Below are 12,229 nucleotides of genomic sequence, written 5' to 3'. Positions count from 1 at the left end.
GGAGAGCTGCTTTCTCAGACTCCACTGCTGCTACCCACTTCAAAATGCACAGGACAAAGTGCACAGAAATAATGATTAATGGTGTTCTAGCACGATACTTTCTGAAAAAGTTGGTAGCAGATGTGGGTGACCAGTGTTTCAGCCTCCTCCTCGATGGGTCCACAGATGTAAGTATTTCTAAGTACCTGGGGGTTGTGATAAGGTACTTTAGTGACACCAAGCAGACAATTGTATCAACATTTCTGGGGCTTGTTGAGTTGGAGGGAGGAGATGCCAAATCTATAGCCTGTGCTGTTGTGGCTTTCCTCGAGAAGTGTAGTCTTAAAAAAGAGAAACTCCTGGGGATAGGGACTGACAATGCCTCTGTTATGACGGGGATTAACAATGGGGTCCATAAAGTGCTGAAGGAGGAGTATGGCCTCAAATATCTGGTTCTTATTCGCTGTGTGTGCCACTCTCTGCAGCTTGCTCATTTGTAGTTCTAAACATACTCACTTTTTATCTCTCCCACGACAGTATTCCTCTCTCCTACAGCATCCATCACAATTACATGCACATGGACAATTATGCAAATTAGACGATGACGGCATTTAGCGACTTCTAGCTACTTTTAGGACAGCCAATAGACTTTATGTATTGATTTGATATTAAAAAATATATATATATTTTTTTTAAAGGACAGCCAATAGCTACTTTTCTTACTGAGGAGTTGGTAACAGTCGACCCCTCCTTAGCTGACAACGTCACGAAAACGATGCGCACACATCAGTAGGGCAGAAGCCCATGGAGCTGTTGTGGTTCTGTATAGCCAGAAACAATGACAAAAAATGTTAATATGTGGCTCATTTCAGCTAGTTTAATCATGTTGTTGATACCATATCTTGTTTTGAAGTGTTTTGTCTGATTTCATGTCAACACTAATATGGCTCAAATTCACTGGCTAGCTAACCAATATGCGTTTGAAAGACAAGTGATTATAGTGCAAATGTAGTTATGTTTTTAATAAACATTGGAGACGAAATATAGTTTACATGTCAACAATCTAAGCCAACTGTCTGTTTTACCCCATAGTTGTGCCCAAGTTGGTTTTATTGTTTAACAATCAACCCGTCTATAGGATAGATTGACTGCATAATATAATGACAAGATTGTCTTGTCCCTGCCCAAACAATGAGTCGTTATCCCTAAGGCGGGAAGGCAGGACGTTGGCTTATCGCTGTATTCCTGCGTGGACAGATTTAGACGGTAGTGGACCCTCTTGCTTCGCCTCTGTCTTTCTGATGTTATCTAGAAAATGTCTCCCATTAGATGCCATCTTAGTCACTAAAATCGATTTCCTAGTCTTCAAATGCGCCATTGAGTCTTCACATATTAATGAATGGTGTGACATCACTGCTGGCTTTGTCCATTCATATACAGTCAATCCTGTAGCCCATGGCTTCCAATGAATGGAGTGAGTGACTTGACAAATCAAGGGCCACTCAGAGGTCAAGTGAAGGGATTAATTCCACTTGGGTAAGATAAAGTACCTCTAATTATGACCAAACCAACACAAATTGCAAAATATACTGTTTGTAGGTTATACATTTAATAGAGCCTATCACTGTAAACTTTTCCCGATGTGGCCCACGAGCCACTGCAGCCCCTCGCGAGTTCCATTTTTTTTGTGGCCCCCACCCCCATCAATGTCGCCCATCCCCGACATACAGTATCAGCACTCTGGATCCATGGAGTCTGCTGCCCCTTAGTGGTACACCTGGTGTACCTTCTACGTGGGCATGTGACCAGACCATTCACCTTTTACTGACAATGGACCTGAAACTTCATTGGGCCCTAGCCTATATGGCCCTGATATATACTAGTCCCAGACACCAAAGTTTTTTTCTGTTTTTCTAGCATGATCACCAAATCAACATAAATTACCTACACAATTGTAATTGATCCATGAATTAAATACATTGTGTAATCAGCATCTAATTCATATACCTGATACAGGTATTCAGCGTTTTTGTAAAAACAAATACTGATATATCCGAATATATGGGGTCTACTGCTCTTCAGTTGTGGATCTAATGTGTTGCATTGTGGTAGTCCTCAGCAGTTTGGACTGCTCAATGATACAATTTATCACACTTACATCCTGTGCCACACAGCCCATTCTGTTAACATCCAGCACACAATCAATTGCTTCAGCAAAAGGATTCACAGGGAAATATTACCCTTACAATACTATGCTTGTTCTGACCGGTTTCCTTTGTATTGCAAAATAATAGTCAAATATTAACACAAATATACACGTGCATGTACACATGGGCTGCTGTGAGAGGGAACATATCCTGCTCTCCAGTTCACTGATTTGATCAATGTTGAGGACCCCATTGTGCTATAACAGCCAATAGAAACAAATAAACAAAGACATTGTAAAGTTAGTTTCATTTGAACAAAACATTTTATTGTGAAGCAGCAATCAACAAAACAGTAACTAGGCTGAACCTAAAACCAGGTTTCACTAAGCACAAAGATTGTAAAATATACACATTAAAATAAAATATGCTTCATCCTTGGATCATCAGATCATATCATCAGATCATCATATCATATAAAGAGGAACGATAGTGTTCCATTCACCTTCAGTTTTCTACCTGCTTTGATTTCCTCTGACTCCTGGTCTCTCGAGAGGTGGGGGTTTGAGGGGTGGCGTCAGAGAGGGTGTCTGAGTCAGAGATGGAGTCTGAGGTCTCTTCAGAGTCTGACTGCTCCCTCTTCGATCGTCTTTTCCCTGACTTATTGTGCAGTTTTCCTTTGGTGGTAGTGTGTGTGTTCAGGTGGACAGTGAGGAAGGCATTGAGGCGGAAACGCATGCCACACAGAGGGCAGACAAAGGGCTTCTCACCTGTGTGAATAGTCTTGTGCGTATACAGTGCGGAGGGCGACTTGAAGGCAGCCTCGCAGTCTGCACACTGATAGGGTCTATGTCCTGTGTGTATGTTCATGTGAATGTGTAGGTGGGCTCTTTGCCTAAAACTCTTGCCACACTCCCGACAGGCATGGTTGGGAGTTGTGTGACAACTGTAAATGTGTGCGTTGCGAAGGCTGAGAGTGCGATAGGTCTTGTCGCACTCCTCACAAGAGAAAGGCCTTTCCTTAGAATGTGTCTTACTATGAACATCCAAGCTATGTTGTGTTTGAAAACACTTTCCACACTCAAGGCATTTTAAGCCACTAATGTGTTTTTGTCTGTGAAACCCCCACGGTCCTTGGCCTTTATATGTTGCTTTACATACACAACATGTCCAGGGTCTAGTTGTGTCTGTCTGTCCGGGTCCTTTTACAGCCTCTGCTGACAGTTTATGTGAAGCAATGGATTTCCCACATAGTTGGCAGGTATTTACAATTTCTTTTGCAGTAGTAGATGGTATAAGTTTGTTGTAGATGTTTGATGTCTGAGGCAGATGTTTAACACCTGGCATTGGTAATGAGCGGTCTGTCGTATTTGACTGAGAACCCAGGTCTGACTGGGAAATGTCTGTATGATGAGAATGAGTAGATGTACAAAAGCCTGGTGTTCCATCTTGCTGCTGTGGCTTATTATGTGATCTCTGGTTTGTATTTGCCTGTGTTGAGTTAGAGGCCAGTGATTTGTCACCAGGCTCGCACTCCAACCTTTGCTTTTTGCTGGGCTGGTATGAAATGGGCTGAGAAGAGCCTTTTGGGTCAGAGATCATAGTGCGTTCCTGCCCTCCTGTGATTGCAGGCACTGATACGCTGACCATATGGATGGGTTGCGTACTCTCAGTCCTCAATGGTAGCAATTCCTTGAAGATTGGTGGCTGATGGTTGTCTTCTATCATTGACGGAAGTAGAGATACTAAATTATCATATTTTGGCTTCAAATCCTTTACTTCATTCAGGTGAAAATTAGCCCATATGGGATCTTCATTTTTGATGTCCACCATTTCCCGTTTCACATAGTAAGTTTCTGTAGAGTTTTTCACACTTTGTTCTTCGGCAGGTTTCACTGCATTTAGGCCTCCGTTTCCATCTTGATCACATCTGTCAGTCAGAGTCAGCTGAACACCGTTTTCCGGTGAAGATGAACCAAGAGCAAAGCTAAATGGAATCTCAATATCTACAGGTTCTTCTTTCACATGTGCAGCATATGTTTTCCTTTCAACATTAGGCACCCCTTTTTCCTGTTCTGCAAAATAACATGCCCAAATAGGATCCTCAACTTTCATTTCAGAATCAACTTCATTTTTGGTTTTGACAGCTACAGTAGCATTATCTAAGGACTCTTTTTTAACTGGAGTCATGCCAGATTCAATCTGATAATAATATGACCAAATAGGATCCTCAACTTTCACCTCAGGACATTCAGACATAATCTCACTTTTACACTGAGATAAATCCAATTCACTCTTTTTACTAGACTCTGACTGCTGCTTCTCTTTGGATCTAATGTGAAGGGATGTCAATGCACTGCATTTGGTCTCTGTAGGTACTTCCTTAACATCACATGGCTCACATGTTACTCCTCCATTGGACATATCTATTTGTGAGGCTAGAGTAAACACAGGAACATCCATCATAGCTGTTGGTGTCTTGTTACCGACTGGGAATAGCTCTGGATCTCCAGCTCCTGTCTTTGAACCTCCAGGACTACAAACAGGGTCCAGTCTCCAATAGTCCAGGATCTCCTCAACATTCCGAGACACACCCAGATGCTCGTCTAGTCTGAAGCTGTCTGAATGTCCCAGCGTCTGCGGCACAGGCTCAGCTCTCAATGACGGGCTCAGACGAAAAAGAGGATGTCCAAAGTGGTCTATCTGTAGTTCCTGATGGGAATCACCTCCTCCAGAGATATTACTCTGGTCCTCAACATTTACAGCAGTGTCCTCACCTGCAAAATGAGATGCAGGGGTTAAAATATACACTAGGAACATTCATTGTATTAGCCCTATATTTTATTGACTAAGGTTATGGTGGGCATTTTATATTAATGCTGCATATTCAATTGTATGCAAATCTACGAGAACATTTCATGTTAACAATTTTTTATTTATTTAAAAAAAAAAGCTTTTCATTCTGAGCAAGAGTGCTGCCTCTTTTTGAATGAAAAATAAAGAACCAACAGTAGGCTTCCAGGATCCTTGCTCCTATAGAACCCGAGTGTGGAATTTCCTCTCTCACACATCACTATCAAACAGTCCGTATTAAAGTATTAATAACCTGATTTAGACATGGCTCTTGTGTATAGCTGACGATTTTAATGCTCACCACCTAAGGCACGAGCACAAGACGGACGTACACTGAACAAAAATATAAAAATGAAACATGCAAAGTGTTGGTTCCGTGTTTCATGGCCTGATATAAAAGATCACAGAAATGTGGCATATGCACAAAAAGATTCTCTAAAAGGTTTGTTTTCTGTAAACATTTTTGTTTACATGCCTGTTAGTGAGCATTTCTCCTTTGCTAAGATACTCCCTCCACCTGATAGGTGTGGTATATCAAGAAGCCAATCAAACATCATGATCATTGCACAGGTGCACCTTGTGCTGGGGACAATAGAAGGCCTCTATTGTTCACCAGAGCTGTTTCCAGATCATTTAATGTTAATTTCTCTGCAATAAGCCAACTCCAACGTCATTTTAGATAATTTGGCAGTATGTCCAACCGGCCTCACAACAGCAGACCATGTGTAACCACGCCAGCCCAGGACCTCCATATCTGGCTTCTTCACCTGCGGAATCGTCTGAGACCGGTCACCTGCACAGCTGATGAAACTGCGGGTTTGCGCAACCGGAGAATTTCTGCACAAACTATCAGAAACCGTCTCAGGGAAGCTCATCTGCGTGCTTGTCATCCTCACCGGGTCTTGACCGGACTGCAGTTTGGTGTTGTAACCGACGTCAGCGTGCAAATGCTCACTTTTGATGGCCACTGGAGGAGTGTGCTCTTCAAGGATGAATCCCGGTTTAAATTTCCTGGGAAGATGGCAGATAAGAGTGTACGGCTTGTGGGCAATCGGTTCGCTGATGTCAATGTTGTGAACATAGTGGCGGTGGGGTTATGGGGCAGGCATAAGCTACGGACATCAAACACAATTTCATTTTATCGATGGCAAGTTGCATGCAGAGATGCCGTGACGAGATCCTGAGGCCCATTGTCGTGCCATTCATTCACCGCCATCACCTCATGAAAATTCACTGTCCCATGTGGAAAGGATCTGTACACAATTCTTGGAAGCTGAAAATGTCACAGTTCTTCTGCGGCCTGCATACTCAGCAGACATGTTATCCATTGAGCATGTTCGGGATGCTCTTGATCGACGAGTATGACAGCGTGTTCCAGTTCTTGCCAATATCCAGCAACTTCGAACAGCTATTGAAGAGGAGTGGACAACACTACACAGGCCCCAATCAACAGCCTGATCAACTCTATGCCAAGATGTTTCGCGCTGCATGACGCGAATGGTGGTCACACCAGATACTGACTGGTGTTCTGATCCACACCCCAATTTCTTTTTTTAACCTCTCTGAACTACCGATACCGGATCCGGTAGCGTAACTACACCCTCAGGCTCATTACCATAACGCAACGTTAACGATTTCTCAAAATCGCAAATGAAATGAAATAAATATGCCTGCTCTCAAGCTTAGCCTTTTCTTAACAACACTGTCATCTCAGATTTTCAAAATATGCTTTTGAACCATAGAAAATCAATCATTTGTGTAAGAGTGATAATGGCTGCCGTAGCATTTAGCACATAACATTTTCACAAAAACCAGCAAAGTAATCAAATAAAATAATTTACCTTTGAAGAACTTCAGATGTTTCAATGAGGAGACTCTCAGTTACATAGCAGATGTCCAGTTTTTCCTGAAAGATTCTTTGTGTAGGACAAATCGCTCCGTTTTGTTACTACACATTTGGCTACCGAAACGAACCGAAAATTCAGTCACCAAAACGTCGAACTTTTTTCCGAATTAACTCCATAATATCGACCGAAACATGGCAAACGTTGTTTGAATCAATCCTCAAGGTGTTTTTTCACATCTCTTCATTGATATGCCGTTCGTGGAAGCATGGTTTTTCTCTGAATTCCATGGAAAAATACCAGCACCTGAGTTTTGCGCATCAATTTCCACGCAGGACACCGTGCGGGACACTTGCAAAATGTAGTCTCTTATGGTCAATCTTCCAATGATATGCCTGCAAATACGTCACAATGCTCCAGACCCCTTGGGGAAACGATAGAAAGGGCAGGCTCATTCCTGTCCCATTCAGCCATATAAGGAGATGATGCAAATCGGTGCCTCAGAAATCCTGTTCATTTCCTGGTTGCAGAAACATCTTGGTTTCGCCTGTAGCATGAGTTCTGGGGCACTCACAGTGAAAATCTTTGCAGTTCTGGAAACGTCAGAGTGTCTTCTTTCCAAAGCTACCAATTCCATGCATAGTCGAGCATCTTTTTGTGACGATATATTGCGCTTAAAACGGGAACGTCTTTTTATCCAAAAATGAAATAGCGCCCCCGTAGGCTTAAGAGGTTTTAATGTATTCAGACTTTTTACCCAGAAAGTTGGTATCACAGTGGTACCACCCAAAGAACCAATTCAGATATTTTTTTCTGTTCAAATCAGTCTTACATGTGACCATATCAGATTTACCCACATATACTGGTGTATGAATGGGGCGGCAGGTAGCCTAGTGGTTAGAGCGTCGGACTTGTAACCGAAAGGTTGCAAGATCGAGTCCCTGAGCTAACAAGGTAAGTCTGTCATTCTGCCCCTGAACAAGGCAGTTAACCCACTGTTCCTAGGCAGTAATTGAAAATAAGAATTTGTTCGTAACTGACTTGCCTAGTTAAATAAAGGTCAGATAAAAATTGTGCAAATTTTTCTTTTTGGATCAAAATATTTAATAAAGCATTTTCTAAATGGAAACAAACCCTCTGCAACTAGACATGGATGTTTAGAAGACATTGGTTGTCTTTAAAAGTGTCGACAAGTTACGGTTGGTCAAATTCTCTGTGCTACCAAACAGTGGCCCATTCATAGACGCAAACTTCCTTTAGCGCCTATTGACATAGTACCATCTGGCGGTGGGAGTTTTTTTAAGAGCCACCAATGCATGCGCTATACGTTAACACATCACTGTTTGTATGGTTTTGTAAACATACATCAGCGAGAAATCATTTTCAAAAAACAAAAGGTTAAATTACTACACCTTTTATAGGGTTAGGCTTCCCACACTGCCATCTTTCCATGTTAAAGCATTGACAATCTGTGCTTATGAGCTATCTGCGTCTCCAAACACCTGTGGGTAAAGGGAAGATAGACGCCAAACACGTTACTGAAAAATACTGTAGGGTGCAAGTGTTAACCAGTTAAAACAGTGTACAGAGTAGGAAGTTGGTGGCAACTTAATTGGGGAGGACGTGCTTGTGGTAATGGCTGGAGCAGAATGGTATTAAAACACATGGTTTCTGTGTGTTTGCCATTCCATCTGCTCCAGTCTAGACATTATGAGCTGTCCTCAAGTGTATATTTTGCAGTTGTGAAATGATTTTAATGTGATATAAAGCACTCTTCTTTCACGTTTCTAGAGCCAATTCACCTCTAAACAGAACGTGTAAGGAGTAACGTTAGGCTCCTTTAGTCCATTATTGGTCTGGAGCATCACATTAGATTAGCCCGGTAATCTTAGCTAGCAAAATATCTGAATTTGGCTGCTTGCGTAAACAACCCAGTTTCCCAAAAGCATATTAAATGGAAAAATCAACCCAAAACCACTCATTCCTTTCATTTACAGTTTAAGTCAGAAGCTTACATACACCTTAGCCAAATACATTTAAACTTAGTTATTCACACTTCCTGACATTTAATCCCAGTAAAAATTCCCTGTTTTAGGTCAGTTAGGATCACCACTTTATTAAGAATGTGAAATGTCAGAATAATAGTATTATTTATTTCAGCTTTTATTTCTTTCATCACATTCCCAGTGGGCCAGAAGCTTACATGCACTCAATTAGTATTTGGTAGCATTGCCTTTAAAAATTGTTGAACTTGGGTCAAATGTTTTGGGTAGCCTTCCACAAGCTTCCCACAATAAGTTGGGTGAATTTTGGCCTATTCCTCCTGACAGAGGTGGTGTAACAAAGTCAGGTTTGTAGACCTTGATCGCACACGCCTTTTCAGTTCTGCCCACAAATTTTCTATTGCAGCTGGGGCTTTGTCATGGCCTCTCAAATACCTTGACTGTTGTCCTTAAGCCATTTTGCCACAACTTTGGAAGTCTGCTTGGGGTCATTGTCCAGTTGGAAGACCCATTTGCGACCAAGCTTGAACTTCCTGAATGAGGTCTTGAGATGTTGCTTCAATATATACACAATTTTCCTCCTTCGTGATGCCATCTATTTCCTCTAAACATGGGAATTATGGCCAAACAGTTCTATTTTTGTTCCGTCAAACCAGAGGACATTTCTCCAAAAAGTATGATCTTTGTCCCCATGTGCAGTTGCAAACCGTAGTCTGGCTTTTTATGGCGGTTTTGGAGCAGTGGCTTCTTCCATGCTGAGCGGCCTATCTGATTATGTCAATACAGGACTTGTTTTACTGTGGATATAGATAAGTTTGTACCTGTTTCCTCCAGGATCTTCACAAGGGCCTTTGCTGTTGTTCTGGGATTGATTTGCACTTTTCACACCAAAGTATATTCATCTATAGGAGACAGAACGCATCTCCTTCCTGAGTGGTATGACAGTTGTGTGGTCCCATGGTGTTTATACTTGCGTCTATTATTTATACAGATGAACGTGGCATCTTCAGGCATTTGGAAATTGCTCCCAAGGATGAACCAGACTTGTGGAGGTCTACAATATTTTGTCTGAGGTCTTTTAATTAAATTTAAATTTTCCCATGACGTCAAGCAAAGAGGCACTGAGTTTGAAGGTAGGCCTTGAAATACATCCACAGGTACACCTCCAATTGACTCAAAATGATGTCAATTAGCCTATCAGAAGCTTCTAAAGCCATGTCATCGTTTTCTGGAATTTTCCAAGCTGTTTAAAGGCACAGTCAACTGAGTGTATGTGAACATCTGACCCACTGGAACTGTGATAGTGAATTATAAGTGAAATAATCTGTCTGTAAACAATTGTTGGACAAATTACTTGTGTCATGCAAAGTAATGTCCTAACCGACTTGCCAAAACTATAGTTTGTTAACAATACATTTGTGGAGTGGATGGAAAACAAGTTAATGACTCCAACCTAAGTGTATTTAAACTATGTGAGAACGTAGTTTTATGGTGAAAAAATGTTTCATTCTGGCGTTACAAGGTTGGTAAAATGAGAAATCATTTTGGAAATCTGTTGCAGCTCAAGTCGACTACAAAATCCACAATGCAATGCTCTCTATGAGCCGGATAGCTAGCGTAGCTAGACGAAATCATTCCGAAGACAATATTAGCATTAACGTAGCTGGTTAGTGCAGTTTTGTATTGGCGATTTTACAGCTCTCACCATGTTCAACCAGCCGTACAGTGTGGAGTCTAACATTCGCAACGGCAGATACTCTTTTTTAGACATGGGAAACGTTGCCTATGCTACGTCTATGGGCCGCATGCTGTGCAATACTGGGATATGGCGCGCTCTCCTTCAAGGAGTGAATGGGAGTTTATTGGACGCTAGCTAAAAATAAAAAAAAACACACTAGCACGGATTTCGTCAACAGTAAAAATATTTTCCGAGATAATTAACTTACTCACTGAAGTATCGTATAGCTTTAGAATCGGGCCATTGCGTAGTTTCGAGAAGAAAAAAAAAAAAGCACGTTTCTCGATATACACTGATTTTGAGATTGGATTATTTTAGCAGCCGCATGACGAAGCATGACAACCTGGACCCGATTGGTCGACGTGCTGTGCTTTCCAGAATATCTCTGGAAACTGCACCATGCAATGCATCCTGGATTTACAGGCAGACAAATAGGAACACATATGCTATACACATTTCTTGAGGTAGGAAAAATATGATCAATGGCTCCTTCGAGGGAAGACATCACCGAGTTATGACACAGGCCAGTATTAAAGTCTGACATGTATGATAGACGTTTTCGCGATCTAAGTCGTATTCCTGTTAACTTCCACTGTAGTGAGAGCGACTTTATCACAGTGCTACGTAATATCGGCCGGATGTTTGCGCGCAAATAACTCAAGACAAACGTGAAATGACACAGGGAATGGATGCACAAAAACATTAAACCTTTCCGTTAAGGCTAATTTCAGTGGTGCTAAACTTAATTTAGCCTAAACCGAGCCATGGGCACGCGCCATATGGAATTAAATGCATGGATCCATACGGGTAATTTGCCTTGAGGCTCAGAAAGCGCTCAACAACAAAAATATAGCGACACGTATGACAAATTCTACTTACGGATCAATTGTTAGCACGCGATTTGCCACCTCTCTTCGATAAAACAGCACCTAAAATAAGATTCAACATATTGTCTTCAAAGTTTCGATGGAACTGCGCTCCCAATATCCTAGACCAACAGCAGCCCCTCTAGACACGCCCATTCTTCTTCTATGAGATTTAACGGCGGTTGGCATTCAATTTGTTGCATTACCGCCACCTACTAGACTGGAGTACAACTGCCTTATACTTTGCTTGAAAATAATAATAATGTATAAAACAATTAAATAAACATGTACTAAATAAATACCCTACCATCTAACACTACACTCACTAATTTCAAAATGATCTAAAATAAAATTACCACCACCCTAATCCCCTAATTACATGTATTTATTCCTACCTCATGCCATCATCCTGAAAGGATAGGATGGGACAACACCACTTAACACACCCTGTAACTATTCTGCTGTCAAGTCTCGTACACCCAAATACCTCTCTGCAGCTGCCACCACCACCTCAATTTTCGGAGACTTCCGATCCATCCCTGCAGTACAATACATAACCATAAACCATAAATGCTAAAAATCCCGTTTTACTGAAACTTATATCACTTTTTGGCCTATCCCTCTGTACTGGTATATATCTCTACTACTCTCACCACTCCTCCCTCTGTCCTGGTATATATCTCTACTACTCTCACCACTCCTCCCTCTGTACTGGTATATATCTCTACTACTCTCACCACTCCTCCCTCTGTACTGGTATATATCTCTACTACTCTCACCACTCCTCCCTCTGTCCTGGTAT

The 12,229-nt window shown here is 41.6% G+C and overlaps 1 protein-coding gene across 1 annotated transcript; it reads right to left on the bottom strand.

The window, feature by feature from the left end:
• Window positions 1-2,421: 2,421 nt before the first annotated feature.
• Window positions 2,422-11,576, bottom strand: LOC109873758 (zinc finger protein 286A). Its single transcript, XM_020465453.2, has 3 exons — window positions 11,441-11,576; window positions 8,233-8,322; window positions 2,422-4,900 (listed from the first exon to the last, which is right to left on the bottom strand). The coding sequence occupies exons 2-3, from the start codon at window positions 8,270-8,272 to the stop codon at window positions 2,631-2,633; spliced, it is 2,310 nt and encodes a 769-aa protein (XP_020321042.1). The 5' UTR covers window positions 8,273-8,322; window positions 11,441-11,576; the 3' UTR covers window positions 2,422-2,630.
• Window positions 11,577-12,229: the final 653 nt, after the last annotated feature.

Source organism: Oncorhynchus kisutch, linkage group LG29 (assembly GCF_002021735.2).
Source record: "Oncorhynchus kisutch isolate 150728-3 linkage group LG29, Okis_V2, whole genome shotgun sequence".
Classification (NCBI taxonomy): domain Eukaryota; kingdom Metazoa; phylum Chordata; class Actinopteri; order Salmoniformes; family Salmonidae; genus Oncorhynchus; species Oncorhynchus kisutch.
This window is presented reverse-complemented; position numbering and strand designations above follow the sequence as displayed.

What these genes read in the sequence shown, in the direction of transcription:
- LOC109873758 (XM_020465453.2), bottom strand. Translation starts at nt 8,272, where the DNA reads ATGGAAAGATGGCAGTGTGGGAAGCCTAACCCTATAAAAG. An exon ending in GAAGCCTAACCCTATAAAAG is followed by an intron (nt 4,901 to 8,232) that starts GTGTAGTAATTT and finishes CTCATTTTGCAG; the next exon opens with GTGAGGACACTGCTGTAAAT.